Below are 18,484 nucleotides of genomic sequence, written 5' to 3' on the forward strand. Positions count from 1 at the left end.
CCGGTCTCAAGACCAGTGAACAAGCAAACGTTTATAATCTTTTACAAGGACGTTATGTTATTCTTGTAAGTCAATCCAGTAACTTCTTGTCTTACGTGTTTTTCATTTATTTCTTTTATTTTATTTTTTTTTTTTTCATTTGAAAATTCATCTTTTCAAATTTCCTATAACATAAATTTCTTGAACTTTCGATCAATGCTAAATCGATCGTAATTCTAACGTAGTAAGCAATTCTATCGTCTATCGTGTTTTTATTCGTCATTTAGTATTTCTATTGAGAAATAATAGGATTCTAATTTCTTTCTTTTCTTTTTTCTTTTTTAGTAATTATTAATAATCTATTTAAAAAATACATTACAATTACAATTGAAAGAAGGGAAATTTAATAAATAATTTATATACATTATATATACGCACATACATATAGAGAGTGAGAGTGAGAGAGAGAGAGAGAGAGAGAGAGAGAGAGAGAGAGTGGGAGTGAGAGAGAGAGATGAAATGATTTAGATGAAATGATTTTTGATTTTCTTCTTTTTTTCATTCTTTCTTTCTTTCCAGGAAATTTTGAGAATGAGTTGATCCATCATCGCTCTTCAATGACCTTAGTCCTCTTCGTTGTCGTGCGCGCCCTCTATCGAGTTTCATTGGTTAGAGGCAACACACGATAATAACAAGAAGGAGAAGGAGAAGGAGGAGAAGAGGGAGAAGAAGGAAAAAAGAAGAAAAAGAAGAAGAAGAAGAAGAAGAAGAAGAAGAAGAAGAAGAAGGTAGTGGGATCATGTTAGAACCAATTTTCGGAATATCACCGATCTGGTGGTTGATGTTATACGCTGGTTTGCTGTTATTACTATCACCATTGGTGCTGTTGCTGATAGTTTTTCTACCAAATTTCCCGCTATTGCTTCTACGTAGAATGTGTTATATACCGATAGAATCGATATAATGATTTCGCCGATAGAAGAAATTCGAAGGAAATGAGAGGAATATTTTCAAATGCGAAATATGAAATTTTTCTTTTTTTTTTTTTTTTTTTTTTTTTTTTAAGCATTATATATTAAAACATTTACGAGCAATATTTATCAACGATTTGATAGATTTGACAAATTGTTAACTTTTTCCATTGGCTTATTTTACATGGAAGATTTATGTTGATCTTTTTGTTAAGAGAGAAAAAATGGACAGAGATAGAATAATGTAATATATATCTCTGTCGTTCTTTATTCAAATCGATTCGAACGTCATGTCGATTTTATATACGAAAATATTTCGATCTATTTATTGCGACGTAAGATTTAGTATTGTCTAATGTATTTCTTTTCTTTTTCTTTTTCTTTTTTTTTCTTTTTTTTTCTTTTTTCTTTTTTTTTTTTTTTTGTTTTTTATTTGGAACCACCAACTTCGAATATTGTTTCAACGTATGTAATTTTCTTGATATTTTTCGATAAAATGAAAAATGGAAGAAAATCAAACGGCAAATGTCGAAAGATCAAAATTATCGGTACAATTGATACGTAAGCTTTTAACGTACGTAGTAATAATGTCTGTTTAGAGTTAAACTTAATGAAAAAGAAATCGTACGATTACTATGCAATTATATACGTATATATATATATATATTTTTTTTTTTGTTATACTTATTTTTTTCGTGTTGATTTGATATTTATGAAACGTTAATATCTCATTATTCAATTAGAAATCTAAGACGTTTCCAATTGTTTTTCTTTCTAATATGCAAGCACGATATTGCAATATTTTTTTATATTAAAAATGCGAATTTTTATGAAAAAAAATTACTTTCAAACATTTTTTATCTATTTGCTGATTAAGAAAACTATATATATATATATATATATATATATATATATATATATACATATATAGACAATATATAGAAGAAATCAAATTCAAGGATAATTTAGTCGAAATTCCATCAATTTGATTAATAGGCACGTGCCAAGTTATAATTTTAAAAGAAATTTCCTTGTGTAACTGGTATATATATTAATATATTCTATGTTATGAGAATTTAATTAACTACTCGTGCAAGGACTTTATAAACGTAACAGTCAAGTACAAGACATTATATAGAAGCTAATACGAGGACGTATTAAAAAAAAAAAAAAAAAAAAGCTTTCGCATAGTTAGATAGAAAAACTAGCGATCTGGCGAAAGGAAATGAAGGTAGCGGACGATGAATTATTTATGAAAGTAAATCGTAAATTTTCAATGTATTCAACATTGATATTATATTAATATATGTGTAAATTATGAAATTTAAAGTCAAAGACATTATGTCGTCCGATGGCTCTTCAATATTATCAAATTTTTCTTTCAATGTTATATTTTATTCATTATTATAATGACAATTAGGAAATTTTTTTATCAATTCTTTTACAAAAAATTATTTTATCAAATTTCATTAATGGTCAAATAATATTATTACGTAATAATGCAATATGTGTTTGTATATATGTATATACATGAATATTTATATCACGTATATATTTTATATGAATATATATATATAGATATATATTGATATAAAATATATATATATATATATATAAATTATGAAAAGAGAAATTTGATAAAAATGAAAAGTGACATTGGCCATTATTATATTTCAACTGCACTTCAAATTTTACGTAGGTATAAATATGTAAACAAGAGATCGGTATTCGATTAAATCGATTATATATTTTTGTATATCTCGTCCTAATAAGGTGACATCAAAATGAGAGTTTCGTTCAAGGTAGTAGCCCACTTTCGTTTTCAAATATTACGATATGTTGTTCAATCGAATGATATATTTATACACACATACACACACACACGTGCGCGCACATACATATACACACATATATATATGTATATATATTTATGTATGTATATATATATATATATATTTATACTATATCGATATATGATTGTTATCTAAATCTACGGCGTTCTTCGATGATTATTATTGATTCAATAATTCAATAATTTATATAAAAAATGTAAAAGAAAGTATCCTTGCACGTTAGATTCGGATGGAACGTCAACCAGGTTGACGTCCTTTTACGTTTTATCAGCACTCCTTATATTATTATAGTCAGACTCGAAGTTGGGACCTTATAGTACATGACTATCGGTGAGTACTTTCGCCGAGTTGGTTACGTAGTGGGGGAGTTGGGACTTGAACCCTGAGACCCCATGAGCCATATATACTACGGGAGCATGCAGCTCTCTTGCTACTTGCTGTCAGCTTCTCGACGATCCCCGTTCTTAACAGACAACATTTTTCGACACGTAGCTTCGAGAAGGGCAATTGTGGCGTTGATACGATAAAGGTGAGCATGTTGTCTTTTTATTAAAGAATTTTAATAATTTAAAAATATTGCGACAAGTTCTTTTTCCTCTTTTTTTTTTCTTTTCTTTTCTTTTCTTTTTCTTATCTTTTTCTTTTTATTTATCATCAAAATTTTTCTTTTCATTTATCAACAAGATCAAATGAACTAAGTTTATCATATACAAATGAAATATAAATCGAATGAAAATTAATTATTTTGTTATATATCATTAAGATTTTTTAAAATAGATTTGACGATAAATTTGTTTTCTTCTTGTTTTCTTCTTTTGGACTGATTTTTTTCTTTTCGTTTTTTTTTCTTTTTTTTCTTTTCTTTGTTTTTCTTTTTTTTTCTTTTTTTTTTTTTTTATATTTGAGATCAGATGAACATATAGCGATCGCATGAACGCCTACAGTGGATTTTATTTCGATGAAATATTCTATGCACGCTCGCCTCGTATCTTTTATACATTCTCACATGCATACACGCAAGATCCTTGTCTCTCTCTCTCTCTCTCTCTCTCTTTCTTTCTTTTTCTCTTTTTTCTTCTCTCTCACTCTCTCTCTCTCTCTCTCTCTCTCTCTCTCTCTCTCTTTCTCTCTTTCTTTTTTTCTTTCTCTCCTTATCTTATTCATTCAGTTTTTTTGTTCTTTTTCTTTTCTTTTCTTCTTTTATCGACATACTACTTACCTTCCCAGAAACAACATCTAAGGCGAGTACGTCGACACGTGGCAGGAACGTGGATAAAGAATGTAGGACGTATATATTTATGTGTCGACTGATTTCATTTTATTTTTTCTTTTCTTTTTTCTTTTTTTTCTTTTTTTTTTCTTTTTTTTTTTTCTTTTTTTGATTTATTCTTCTACTTTTGAAATCAGTCAATCAGATAATTTTATTAATAATAAAAAAAAAAAAAAAAAATAGAAAAATAAACATACGTTTATCGTGGTATGATAAAAATGTAGATATTAGATTAAATGAAGGTCTTTAATGTAACCCATTGAATTGCAACATACATGTCCATTGAATTTTATCGTTGATTCGTTCTTTAAATAATTATTATCTTTGATTTAGAATCTATCGATATTCATATGAATAAGTTGGAAATATCTTTGTTCGATAATTTTTATAATACAATTATACGTAATGTCAATAAAGGTATATCTAAACGTTTCTTGAAGAATTTAGAATTTAGATTTATTCATGTTAAGATCAATTATGTTAATATATAGTATTATACAAAAGAAAAAGAAAAAGAAAAAAAAAAAGAAAGATAATACAAGAAATTTAATCCCATTAAGTAGCCTAATCTTTCTTCAGATGAGGATCCTGATCGTATCGCTATTGATATGCATCGTGGCATCAGAACCAGGCTTATTGAGGGTACCAAAAGTATACAACGCCGTTATCACAAGTAATCAAAATCTTTCACCGTCGAGAGCTTATCCAGTGATACAACCAGTGATTCATCGAACTGCGATTGGTTACGTGCCACCATTTTATTATACTCACGTAGCACCTCATCTTGCTGGACCAGAAGTGATACATTTACCGCGTACAGAATCACCGAATATTGAAAATATTGATAAACCGGGAGACGATGATGCTTCTAAGGAATCAATTACGAAAAAGGAGGATGGTTTGGATGGTTCTAAAGTGAAGAAAATTGTTGAAGACTCGTCGAAGAAAAATGAGAATGGAAAAAATGGAGAGGACGACGTGCCACTTAGCTTTTATCCAAATTATCAATCGCTCTATTACGATCCTTATTTTTATACTTATAATACGTTTAATCCTCATCTGATACCTGGAACATATTATGTCGATTATCAACCATTCGCATCAATTCCACCTGTTATTCCAAAACCATCATCGACTGGGCGTCTTCAATCGAGTCATAGTCGTGATGAAAATAACGATGGCATTAGAAGGAAGGAAGAGGGAAATAAGAGAGAGAAGATACCAGATGTACCACCACCGCCAGTGCCAACGTCATCTCCGAATAACTCGCGTTGAGTTATTTTAATCGATGGATGAATGTGTTCTCAAAATCCCAGTTTATTGATTTGTAAAATGAAAGAAAAAGAAAAAAGAAAAAAAAAGAAAAAGAAAAAGAAAAAGAAAAAGATAGAAAAAAAGGCAAAAAAAATTAAGACAATTTTGAGAACCAACGCGCGATTTGAGAATACAACATTCTCGAGGATTCTTCTTGAGAAACTTTCGAGGCTGATAGAGACTGCACAAAATACACATTGTTCGTAGTTGAAATTTTCTTTTTCTTCTTGAAAAATTTTCTTAAACGATTTTATAATATAACAATTTTAGAAATTTTCTTTCTCTTTTCTTTTTTTTTTTTTTTATCGTATTTTTATTTTTTCTTAACAAAATTCAATTGAGTTTAATTAGCCGCAAGTATCATTTTCCTTCGCCATTGCCCAAACTTTGATCGTATACGAGAAACCTTTGTTTTCGGGTCCTTTGAATTTGAGTTTGACGTGTCTATAATCTGGTCCGCCTGATTCGTTAGAAACATTTTCTTTGGTATTATTGATTGGGTTTACTTTAACGCAAGTTATACAAAGTGGCCCATCAATGATAACTTCAAAGACAGCTTCAAGATTGGACGGTCCTTTTAGGTTTAGCAACAAATTGTGTTGATAAACCAATGTACCGTTGCATGTACCCCATATTAGATTTCCATCAGTAGCCTAAACAATGTAAAATCGTTGAAAGATGTTGATATATATATATATATATATATATATATATATATATATAATCTTTTTTTAACCCTAGTTGTACACATCTCAAAAAAAAAAAATGTCAAATTGCGCACTTGGTGCGTTCTACATCCTAGACACTTTGAACAGCCTGTCATTTATACAGAACGAATAATTTTGACTCCAAAAAATACTGTATATTTTTGGAAGCTTCAGAAATAATAATCAGTAGGTTTGAGAGCGTATTTTCAATTCTGTCATTAAATAAAAAAAAAAAAAAAAAAGAAAAACACGAAAAAAGAAAAAAAGCACTCATTAATCACGTAAAGCGCAAATCGTTTCAATTGAGTTCAAAGTTGGTCTGAGATCTCCTATAATCCACAGGCATAACTAGGGTTAAATCAAAATTAGTCGACTTACTCTGTTTGGTCTGAGTGGAGGAGATTCGGTAGTTCTTTTAACAATCGACTCCTTTTTTTTATTCGTACAAGATAATGTCAATTTGTTTCGTGTTTGTTTCGAGTATGCACTGTGTAAAGTTATGTTCGTACAATTATGAATAATAGGTAAAGTATAATTCGTGATATTCCTTAAAATGTTCTCATTGATCTCAGATTTTTTATAGTCAAAATTTTCTTTTTTCTGATTAACTCTTATATTCTTTAATTCTGATCCAAATGACGAATTATTCGATGAAGCTTTAAATATATCCAAATTTGGATCGTTCATGTTTTTAAACTTTTTAATCCTTTCGTCTAACGTTCCATTGTTTCTATGAATGATTCTTGAACTATTATTATTGTATCGTTTACCATATTTCGTGGCTATTTCACGCTGACGTGCATGAAACTTATCCATAACTGCCTTTCTCTGAACATAATAATCCGTTGTATTAATAGCTCGTACGTTTCTGTTCAGTGTTAATTCATTTGAAATATTTTCTACGTTTATATAACGATTGATCCCATCCATTGATATTTCTTCCTTCGAATTTGTTATATTTTTACGAGCTTTATTATTGTTAAAAACGAAGAAATACTTCTTCCAATCGTCCATTAAATTAATATCATTATTTTCGTTTTTATCCGATCTCAGATGATTTATTTCGTCGTATTTTATCAACAATTCATCCTCCTCCTTTTTAATTGAATAATCGTTCGTTGGATAAACTTCTGAAGATTCTAATTGATGATTCTTTCTGTGAACGAATTCCTTTATTTTTTTCCATCCTCTTCGAGAATCCAAATTTTCTTCCTTTTTCTTTTCAAAATTGTTGAATAATGTCACTCGTTTTTTGATAGACGTATCATCGTTGTCAATTTTCAGAGTCGATACTACATGATATGCTATCACTGAAAATAAAACTATCAAAGAAATAATAATTATATCGATTTTATTTCGCGTAATAATCATGTTAGACTACCGAATAGATCCGAGCTTATTCGCGATGTAAAGTTCAATGATGATATCTAATTTCTCGCGAACGACTTTGTCCGTTCATTATCTATGTTGCTTGGGGTCAGAAACCTCTATTGAGTCTCTTCTCGCGTCTCTCTCTCTGTCTCTCTCTTTCTCTCTCTCTCTCTCTCTCTCTCTATGATTTATTCTAAGAATAATAATGAGTCCATTAAAACTAACGATTATCGTATTTTATTGAAGAGATAATGGATATATATATACATAAATTAATCGATACATAGTAAAAGAGAGAAAAAGAGAGAGAGAGAGAGAGAGAGAGAGAAACTATTTATCGTTTCCGTATTTTTCTTTCGATGTCGTTTTGTTGAAAAATAAAATACATGCGATAAGAGAAATCCATTGATTTAAAATGTCATATTACAAATGTCCAATCAAGAAACTCGATAACTGTTAATATAATAATAAGTTTAATAAGATTTGAAGGTATTTTTTTTTATTTATTCTTTTTCTTTCTTTTTTTTTTTTTTTTTTAACACACATCAATCACAAAGTTCATGATAATGAAATTATTTAGAAAAAATAATCTTACAATGTGAACATATTTATATCGATTTATAAAAATAAACGAAAGAAAAAGAAACGAATGAGTTTGGTAAATTACGAAAAGTTCAATGTAAAAATAATAAATTATTTAGAAATAAGAAATGAACATATTTATATCGATTTATTTAACAAAGAAAAAAGAAAAAAAAGAACAAAGAAAAGGAAAAGAAAAGAAATGAAATGAATGCGTTCGAATAGATTTGAGTTCAAATAAAAGATGAATGAATTATTTATCAAAATTATATTACAATGGATTTATATGAATAACCAATTGTATTAAGTAAATCAAAGAAAGAAGAAAACAAAAAAACAAAAAAAAAAGAAATAAAAATAAAGGAAAGAAAAGAAAAATATTATTTAATCGCTTCGATAGTTATCGTATCGTCGTCGTCATAGTTTCCATCGTTAGTATCAGGCTTTCTTATTTCTTTTTCTGGCTCAACTTTTGTGTCCAATTTTTCGATACCACTATCGTCATCATTGTCAACATCGAATGGACGATCAGTCGATATCGGTGGTGATCCTGATACCGGGATAAATCCAGGATGAGATGGACTCAATACCGGATATACCTGTGATAATAAATATCGATACACACACACCTACACACGCACATACACATACAAAATATTTGAAAATATAAATAAAACTAATTTAAATTAATTTTTCATGTTACATAATACAAAATAGAAAATTATTATTGTTATTATTATTATTATTATTATTATTAATTACCGGATTAATTGGGAATCTAAAGTCGTAATAGTAATATCCATAGGGTGGCAGATGAGTAAGAGTCGTTGTTTGTTTTTCTGGCAAAATAATTGGACTTCCAGGCGTTAAATCAGTATGTACCTATGAAACATGTATCCTTTTGAAATTTTATTATTTATACTTTTATATAAATTAAACGAAAAAAAATGTAATCTATAGATTATATCAAAAAATAAATCATTTGTTATTATCATGAATTAGTTCAGTTTGAATAATTTATTATTATTATTATTATTATTATTATTATTATTATTATTATTATTATTATTATTATTATTATTATATAATTATTATTATAATGAAAATTATCCATTTATCACTTACCTGAAACGAATTGTATATATAATATGGTGCTAGACCACTCTGATGAGCGATTTGATAGTATTCAGGACGTATCGTTTGTGGATACTGATAATTGCTCTGATATAACTTAGCAATTGATGCAGATTGAATTTCGATGATTGAGATCGTCAGAATTAAAAAAATAAGCAACGACGTTCCACCCTGTTATTATTATTATAGATTATATATATATTTTTTTTTTCTTCTCTTCTTTTTCTTTTTTTCTTTTTAGCTAACAATAAGTTACGATAAAAACGTGATGAGAAATTTGTTATCTAACCAAAAGTATTACAAATTATGTTCCTGATACTTAACATGCAGATCACGTTCATCGAATATACTTAGATAAATAGAAAGGAAAAAACACAAAAAAAAAAAAAAAAAAAAAAATAAACGTACGACCTTCGATTTATTCTAAGCCGATGTATTAGTTTTATTTTTCTTTTCTCTTTCTTATCTTTTCATTTAACTTTTCTAACACGTTAGAGAATGTTAAGTGAATAGAACGAATAAATAAAATGAGAGAGAGAGCGAGAGAGAGAGAGGGAGAGAGAGAGAGAGAGAGAGAAAGAGAGAATAAAGATTTCTTTGACGATCAGAATACACTATGGTCTTTGTATTCGCGGATGACTATGATTTTACCTGCATTGCGTACAGAGAATCTCAGTTATTGTCAGAGAAAAACTAGCACAGAACTAACTTGAATTTCAGCCCTACTCGCGATTTATATATCCTGTTCTCGAAGAGCAACACCCCCACCACGTGAATATCATTCGTGAGTCTTCCTTTTTAGTTTCTACAAGCCCATAGCCGTTGCTTTTTCTCATGGGCAATCGAGGAGGATGTTTTTGTAAGGAAGATCAACCATAATAATTAATTTTATTATACTTAACACGGCCGACAGAGGGAAAATTTGCACGAACAAATTTACGCTTGTATGATATGCTCTTTCTTGTTTGTATTTTTTTTCTTTTTGTACTTTCGTTTGTATTTTTGCCGTCTTTCATGCCTTCTCATTTTTTTTTAATTTTTAACTTTTCTTTTTTAATTTTTGTAAATTAACACTAAGTCGATTTAAATTAATCCGATTGAATGATAATAATCATGAAAATTAAAATCGACATTATTATTATAGATACTTTTAAATATAGATAATTAAATTAAAAGGATATTAATCGTTCGTTATAAAATTGGCAAATCGATGATGTTAGAAATTATCGAGTTTCATTTCTTCGGTAATTAGTATCGATTTGTTCGTTTTTACTATCGTCCTTATCTCTATCGATAAATCTCCGACATTTTATTGTAAATACTTTAACAAGAAAAATTTTAATATATCTAGAATGACTCGACGAATGTATCGACCAAAGATGAGTAAAAAGAAAACAAGTTATATACCTATATATACGTATGTATATAGGGTGAGCCATAAGCATAATTCTTCGCATTCGGAAATATTTCATTTCTAATATAATCAAATGATAAGAAGATATTTATAACTATATAAATATATATATATATATTTTTTTTTCAATGGTTCAATTATTTATAATAAAGATAATTCTCGATAGTTATAATTAATGGACGTAGTAATTAAATTAATAATAATATGATGATGATTTCTTTTTAATACTTTCCATAATAAAAATCATTTTCGATAGTTATTGAAAATATAATTTTAATAATAATAAGAAGATAAAATTAACGTTATTTTAATTTGCAAGAATATTTTCTTTTTCTTTCTTTTTTAAACGATTTAATTATCTATAATAAAAATAATAATCTTCACAATGGTTATTGACGATATAAATAAAATAATAATATGAGAATATTCTTTTTAACGATCTCTTTTTATTCTTACTAATTTCTCTCTTTTTTATTTTGATTTTCTCAACTGTTAATAATAAAATTAATGATCTTCAATAGTTATTAATAATAAAATACAAAATATAATAGAATGACGATTCTTATAAGAATATTTTCTTCTGATAGCTTTATTTTTTTTTTTTTTTTTATCATGAAAATGATTTTCAATGGTGGTGATCAACAGGATAACATCTAAAGAATCATGTGACTCACCCTATATATCTATGGCGATGCAGATGTGTGTAAACCGGCTGAAAAATCGTCGAATTCGCGTTTAGATCATTTGGATGAGGAGGGTGTGGTCGAGTGTTATCTTTCACGTTCGAATTTGCATTTCTAATATTCCACCCGAAGTTGTAGGCAACGTCACCCTCCTACGAGACCGTAACACGATGCTTGATCGATGTTCCTTAGAGATCGAGAACGATCGTTCACATGGGTGTGGCTTTATTTAAAAAAAAAAAGAAAGAAAAAGAGAAAAAAAAATTAAACAAATAAAATCTTCCCTTTCTTTTTCATTTTCTTTTTTTTTTTTTTTTTTTTTAGATAGACCTGAATTTGAATTAAAATCATGAAATGTTTTTTTTCCCCTCCTTCTTTTCTTCTTTTATAGAACAAATAATTAATTTTTGTATATTTTTATCGATAAATCTTTTCATGAATATTATAAGCCTCATGTCGCATATATTTTATATTTGTTAAATTATTCGACAAAATTAATTAGATATTATAATTGAACGACATAACAATGATATTAATATTAATTTTAATTAATTTCCTCGAGAGAACACATTAATTAATATCAATTAATATTAATGACAATATTATATATGTATATATATATATATATATGTGCGTGTGTGAGTGTGTGTGTGTGTTTGTATATAAAATACAATTCATAAATGTTAATTAATGTTGATTAACGCGTTCGTGTTTATCGAATTAATATTAATATTAATTGTTATTAATATTTTTCTTTTTTTGTTCGAATAATCGAATTGAAAAAATTGGACTGACTTCACATTGTACGTAGTCGTCCATCTTGATCGAGATCATTGTCTTGACCTTATGTAACCTTATCGTTTGCCGAAGGCAGGATGAGTCAAAAAAAAATCGCGGAGTTACCAAGGAAGCATAAAATGAAGATCTAGCGAGTTAGCGAGATCGAAAATTTTGTATTAAATATATTTACATCGTTGTATAGTCAGATTCTCGATTACCATTGAAATGCATTCGTCTGTGCGTCAGCAAAAGCCAAAATTGGTGTTACGTGTTAAAAGAAAAAGTAGACGAAGAGGACAGGCGCTTGGACTGGCAGAAATAAAATTTCGTTTGGAACGACGGAAGAAGATTTATCATGATGACGATAGTCAGAATAAAGGGTCCTGTGCCAGGTTAAATCTTTCGTCATAATCATTATTAAACGTACATTTTATACGGAGATATGTATATATGTCTGTTATGCGTTTTAATTCTTATTTACCAAAAATAAAATGAAAGAAAAAGATAAAGTTTCGTCGATAAAGTCGTTTGAAATCGTGTGAAATCGAATATATTTATATTAATAATATCGGAACGAGAATCAATTTAAATAATACACTTCAATTATTATAAATAAAATCGAAAAGATTATAATATTAAGTCAATAAAATTTCATTATTTATTCAAGACATTCGTAATTATAAATTTGAAGTATTTATACGCATGCATTTATATATACATATATATATATATTTTTTTTTTTTCTTTCTTTTATTTTAATTACTATATCAGAAATTATTAAGTTCGTTTATCAGTTTAAAGATCAGTTAAAGATTTTTTCGTTTTTTTTCTTTTTTTTTTTTCTTTTTTTGTTTAAATCTCGTCGAGACCTTTTATAGATATCCAAGGTCGATCTGATCGTAAAAGATAAAACTTGATTTTGTAAATTCTTTAATGAAGAGATACCACCGGAAATGCCTTTGTTCGCGATCACTTCATTCGAATTAAAAAATTTCTTTTATTACACATATTTAACGCATTTAAAGACTATGCGTGCACGCTATGTGTGCACGCTATCCATATCTATCGTTCAATGGAATTAATATCCCACTTAGAATGACGTCAATATCTCTCACGAAGATGTTATTTTCGGGATTTCCTACGTGCACTTTAACATTACGTGATATTCCATGAGAAAAGTGAGAAAGTAGAAGTTAAACCATTTTCGCATTATTCTTATCACTTTTCTTATTTTTCAAAGCGATCACAGAGATTTGATAATTATTCGTTCTCATTTCTTTTTTTCTTTTTTTTTTCGTATTACTTTTCATATTAAGTTTTCAAAAAAAAAAAAAGGGAAAAAACAAAAAAAAGATAAAATAAAATAATAATAATAATAAATAAATAAATAAAATAAAAGAGAATGAAGATGAAGTGATAGAAATTCAAATTTGTTATTAAAAATATAAAATATGAAATTCTTACATGGATACACACACACACACACACACACAAAATTCATACAAAATTCATAATAATTATAAAATTTGATAATGAAAATTATGATATATTGATAAACGAATAAAATTGTTCGATTAACGAATGTCATATCGAAAGACAATTAGAAAATGATTTTAATGAATAAAAAGAATTGGAGATTAAAAGAAATAAAGAGAGAGAGAGAGAGAGAGAGAGAGAGAGAGAGGGAGAGAGAGAGAGAGAGAACATGTGGACCAGTTTGAACCAAGGCGCCCTTTCATATGAATCGATAGGAAAGTTCGTGAGGCGTCGACTACCCTCGTGGAACTTCGCACGCCTACTAATCAATCTGCAGTAGCTTTTCGTGTTTATCAACAAGTGCCGCATACACCTGATTCTGCTCTCAACGAGCACGTTCCTTTCATCTTTCTCTTTTTCTCTCTCTCTTTTTCTCTCATTCTCTCTCTCTCTCTTTTTATTTCAATCCATATATTACAATTTTCATCATTTTCTCTCACACTTTATATCTCTCCACCCCCTCCCCTCCCTCTCTCTCTCTCTCTCTCTCTGTCTCTCTCTCGTTTCATTTCGATATACGTGTAATATCACATCGAATTTTCGTGAGTGTGACGTCACGTAAGTAAACCATTTCGAACTGGATATTTCGTCCTTCTTGAATCAGTTAGGTCCTTGTAATAGGGCGTATTTAAACGATCTGTTTCATTTTTTCCTTCCTCCTTTTCCTCCTCCTCTTCTTCTTCTTCTTCTTCTTCGTCGTCGTCATCATCGTCATCGTCATCGTCATCGTCATCGTTATCGCCGTCATCGTCGTCGTCGTCGTCGTCGTTGTTGTCGTCATCGTCGTCGTTGTCGTCATCGTCGTCGTCGTCGTTGTTATCGTCGTCGTCGTTGTTGTCGTCATCGTCGTCGTCGTCGTCATCGTCGTCGTCGTCGTTGTTATCGTCGTAGCCGTTGTTGTTACTTTCGAAGGTTAGTCGGATGTTCGTACGGATGGCCACGAGAGCGTTTACGTTTTCATAGTCGTGTGTATGGGGGAACTATTAATATCGAGTGTAAGTGAATTTTCAATTTTCATTTTTAATCGAAGAAATTTTATTCAAAATATTCCTCTACGGTGAGCTCTCATTTCTTTTTCTCTTTTTTATAATCCTTTCATTATCTAATCGTTTATTTATTATCTTGTCATTGTCATTTTGTGCACTTACAGGTTGATTGTGATATAATGATATAATTAATTAACTAGCATATTGTGATTCAATATCATTCGAATAACTTTTTATTATTATATTTTATTAATGTGAAAAAATTTTATTAATATATATATATGTATTTATTATTCAATAGGTAAATATCTCGATTATTTAAATAATTCAATGTGTTTTGGTTTGCTCTTTTGGTTTCTTCTTTTTTATTTTTTCTTTTCTTCTCTTTTTTTTTTATATTATCTATTCGAAAAAAGAATAATTTATAATAACAATATGTATGTGTGTGTGTGTATGTGTGGGTATATTTGAGATTAGATATATTTGATAATAATATTTCAAAAGTATTAATTTACGAAGGATAAGGATTAATTTGTTTGTCGACTCTCATATATATATATATATATATATATATATATATATATATGTATATATGTATATATATGTACATATATATGTATATTTCTTTTGAAATTGACATTAAGGTCGAGTGGTAGTTGAAGGAGACACGTGTTCGAGGTCGATTTCGAGGAAAGTGCATTGCTATCGTGTGCGATCCCGTGTAAACATTAATTTCTTCTGATCGTTCTATAGCGACGAAACGATTATTTTTGGCCTTTCATTTGTGTACATCTTCTGCGCAGAAGTATACCTAACCGAACGATTTTTCGTTCTCTTTTCCGTTCCTTTTATTCTCTCTTCCTCTCTCTCTCTCTCTCTCTCTCTCTCTCTCTCTCTTTCTCTCTTTCTCTCTCTCTCTCTTTTTCTCTCTTTCTCTCTCTTTATCGCTCTTTGTCGCTCTTTGTCGGTCTTTTGTATCAGTTATCACTTTCGTAAAGAAACTATTAGAAAATGTATACCATTGTGTAAATAATCAATCAACACTATCATTTTGTGGTTACAATCAGCTGTCTCATAATAATTTACCGACCTACATTTTGGCGAAACTTAGAAATCGTGAAAGATTAGAACAACGTGTATGCTTTCTCGAACTTTTCATTCGTTCATGTGACGTACTATTCTAAACAGATATAATCTTGACAGATCATATAGATTACTAATACTTTTGTATATATATATACATATATGTATATATATATATACATACATATATATACATATATGTATATATATATACATACATATATATACATATATATATATATATATATGTTTATATTCGCGTCGAATTACAAAATGTTGTGAGATGTTAAAATTAGATATGAATAGTGCATTTCAACGATTTGTACATTTCATTGCTCTGAATATTCGGATATATTGTATATCTGTCTCTTTTTATTTTTCAAAAAAAAAAAAAAAGGAATTAGTCCATCATTTTACTTTTCCCTTTTTCCTTTTTTTTAATTTTTAATTATATTCGATTATAATTCTTATCATCGATCTTACATATTATATAGATTGTATCTTTCATTGTTTTTATAGTTTTGTTAATTATTATTATTATTATATATATATATTTTTTTTTTATATATATATTAAATTCGTATATTTATTAAATATATAACTAAGTGTCACTTTTTATTGTTTAGAAAAAATAAGTCAATCGTTATTGAATTTTTGTTTGTAAATACGTTTCATCTTAAACTTAATTATTTGTTCGTTATGTAACTCGTATCTTTTAACTTTTATTTATTTATTTTTTAATTATCTTATTTCTTATAACATCCTAATATTTAAATTCTTTCTTTTTCATTTATTAACATTTCATTCATTCGTTCTTTCACATATTAATATTACCAATACTAACTCCTATCTTGCACGTATGCTTTATCTCTCTATCTCTCTTTAAGACTCATCTCGACGTGTACGTTATTGTCTTCCTTCTAATAACGATTAGTCACGTATTCATTGTGAAATTTAAATATTTCATGACATTTTCAAGCCTTGTCGAATGTTCTTGATAAAAAAGAAATTTATGTGAGAAATTAAAGAGATATTGAAAAAAGAAAAAATAATCAAAAAAGAATAAAAAAAAGAAAAAGAAACGGAAGAAGAAGAAGAAGAAGAAGAAGAAGAAGAAGAAGAAGAAAAGAAAAAGAAAAAGAATACTGACAAATAAATAATTAAACTAACAAATAAATAAATAAAAACTAACCGGTTTTTGGAAAGCGGCCGTAGATATAAATAGAAGTACCTCGTGCGTGCATGCGTGCGTGCTATGATGCTTTTAAACATAGTTTTGGCAGCGAGAAACGTCAAACCGCTTCAGAGTCTTGAAGCGTGTGGATCGCGAATTTTGTCGAGAATTCGAGAAAAAGAAAAAGCAAGAAAAAGAGAACTAGAGAAAGAAAAAGAGAGAAAGAGAGAGAGAGAGAGAGAGAGAGAGAGAGAGAGAGAGAGAAAACAAAATTCAAATTTGTCTCTTACAAAGAAACATTTTTTTTTTTTTAAGCAAAATTTTCATATCGATAAATTCGAAACGATTTCAACGATCATAATTTTCTTCCTTCCTTTATCTCAGTCTTTATCATCATCATCGAAAACACAAAGGCGATCTTGGTGAGAAGAAAAAAAAAGAAGAAAATAAAAGAAAAGAGAGAGAAATAGAGAAAAAGAGAGAGAGAGAGAGAGAGAGAGAGAGAAAGAGAGAGAAAAAGAGAAAGAACAGAAGAGATGAAAAGTGCATTGGAAAAGTGCGACAAGGAGAACCAGCGACCGATGGAAGTGGTTGCACTCGAGGAGAATGCGGAGGACATCGAAGAGGAAGAGTAAAAATCAAAAGCAACACAGAAACAACCTATTCGTGTATCGTGCGTGTGTGTGTCCGTCCTTCCTTAGTGTGTGTATGCGTGAGCATATATGTATATGTTTGCCATGAGTCTGTTAAATATCTCTCTTCCTTTCTCTTTCTCTCTCTCTCTCTCTCTTTCTCATTCTTTTTGTCTAATATATTACTTACTATTTGCAGTCATCACAGTTTTTCTTTTGCATTCATCGCTTTATCAGCTTATCAGTTAAACGAAATTAGCATCGTCATTTTATTCCTTAGGATTTCTTTTAGTATATATACATATATTAAGATTTAACTTATTAACTAGATTCCCTTGAATTTCAAACTTAAATATTAAATATACAATGTTTACGACTGTTCATGCGTGCTTATATATATATATATATATATATATATATGTGTGTGTGTGTGTGTTTGTATGTGTGTGTGAACATGCCCGCGTATATATGTATGTATATATTAGATACTCAGTTTGTTTTAGTATCTACTTGCTTAATTATTAATTACATCAACTTCTAGTACTTGTTAGCTTCCCGTTAAACTTTGAAAGTTATTTTCAAACGTTCCTAGCTCGTTACGGTCTTTGCGTTAATTAACCTTGAAAGTTCCCTTTCCTATGCATGATTTTCCATTTTTGTGACATTGACTAACTGTGGCCAGCTGATAGCAAAATCTAATTAATGAGATTTTTCGTTTGAATTGGATCAGAGCCATAATAAAGAGACTCATTGATATCTTTTAGAGATATTCATATTTTTTTAATTACGATGAAAGAAAAAATAGTTTTTTCCTTTTATTTCATTTCTTTCATCATTATTGTTTTTCTTTTTTTCTTATTTTTTTTTCTTCTTTGTTTACTTCTCTCTTTTTTGTAATCGAAAAATTAACATTTAGTTCGAAAATTTATATTAAATGGATTTAGATTTGATATTTTTTTATTTCTTTCGGCTAAAGTCTCTCGATACAGATTTGTAATATAATTTCATGATGTTG

At 28.7% G+C, this 18,484-nt stretch overlaps 4 protein-coding genes across 18 annotated transcripts in view; 2 read left to right on the plus strand and 2 right to left on the minus strand.

The window, feature by feature from the left end:
• The window catches only part of LOC118441471 (uncharacterized), a 9,005-nt gene extending 2,663 nt beyond the window's left edge, over nt 1-6,342 (plus strand). Inside the window, exons 2-4 of one of the 3 annotated variants that reach the window (XM_035865914.2) lie at nt 559-767; nt 3,095-3,332; nt 4,653-6,342. In XM_035865914.2, coding sequence (XP_035721807.1) covers nt 4,653-5,348 — 696 coding nt within the window. In that variant the 5' untranslated portion in view covers nt 559-767; nt 3,095-3,332 and the 3' untranslated portion in view covers nt 5,349-6,342. Of the gene's footprint in view, nt 1-558; nt 768-2,549; nt 3,333-4,030; nt 4,085-4,652 lie in introns of those variants that run through there. The other 2 variants (XM_085660079.1, XM_085660078.1) reach the window with 2 other exon arrangements.
• On the minus strand, nt 5,735-7,527 carry LOC118441468 (uncharacterized). Its single transcript, XM_035865909.2, has 2 exons — nt 6,473-7,527; nt 5,735-6,040 (listed from the first exon to the last, which is right to left on the minus strand). The coding sequence occupies exons 1-2, from the start codon at nt 7,463-7,465 to the stop codon at nt 5,735-5,737; spliced, it is 1,299 nt and encodes a 432-aa protein (XP_035721802.1). The 5' UTR covers nt 7,466-7,527.
• Nucleotides 7,528-8,239: 712 nt separating this feature from the next.
• LOC118441472 (uncharacterized) lies at nt 8,240-9,880 on the minus strand. Its single transcript, XM_035865916.2, has 4 exons — nt 9,833-9,880; nt 9,173-9,352; nt 8,810-8,929; nt 8,240-8,646 (listed from the first exon to the last, which is right to left on the minus strand). Exons 1-4 carry the CDS (start codon nt 9,836-9,838, stop codon nt 8,428-8,430), a joined length of 525 nt encoding a protein of 174 aa, XP_035721809.1. The 5' UTR covers nt 9,839-9,880; the 3' UTR covers nt 8,240-8,427.
• Nucleotides 9,881-13,914: 4,034 nt separating this feature from the next.
• Nucleotides 13,915-18,484, plus strand: part of LOC118441466 (cytosolic carboxypeptidase 1) — a 36,329-nt gene continuing 31,759 nt past the window's right edge. For 5 of the 13 annotated variants that reach the window (XR_004838108.2, XM_085660427.1, XM_085660428.1 and 2 more), the window contains exon 1: nt 16,973-17,468. Coding sequence is in view for 6 of the 13 variants with exons in the window: in XM_085660427.1 (XP_085516553.1) it covers nt 17,374-17,468 (95 nt within the window). In the remaining 7 variants the exon portion in view is untranslated. Of the gene's footprint in view, nt 14,153-14,517; nt 14,652-16,972; nt 17,540-18,484 lie in introns of those variants that run through there. The other 8 variants (XM_085660429.1, XM_035865890.2, XM_035865897.2 and 5 more) reach the window with 8 other exon arrangements.

Source organism: Vespa mandarinia, chromosome 11 (assembly GCF_050613455.1).
Source record: "Vespa mandarinia isolate Hongniang chromosome 11, ASM5061345v1, whole genome shotgun sequence".
In the NCBI taxonomy this organism is placed as follows: Eukaryota; Metazoa; Arthropoda; class Insecta; order Hymenoptera; family Vespidae; genus Vespa; species Vespa mandarinia.

Excerpts from the sequence above, each read along its gene's own strand:
- LOC118441468 (XM_035865909.2), bottom strand. The coding sequence starts at position 7,465 with ATGATTATTACGCGAAATAAAATCGATATAATTATTATTTCTTTGATA. Across the intron at positions 6,041-6,472 it reads CTCCACTCAGACCAAACAGA|GCTACTGATGGAAATCTAAT; the intron begins GTAAGTCGACTA and ends TACATTGTTTAG.
- LOC118441472 (XM_035865916.2), bottom strand. Across the intron at positions 8,930-9,172 it reads ATATATACAATTCGTTTCAG|GTACATACTGATTTAACGCC; the intron begins GTAAGTGATAAA and ends CATGTTTCATAG. Across the intron at positions 8,647-8,809 it reads TTAGATTCCCAATTAATCCG|GTATATCCGGTATTGAGTCC; the intron begins GTAATTAATAAT and ends TTATTATCACAG.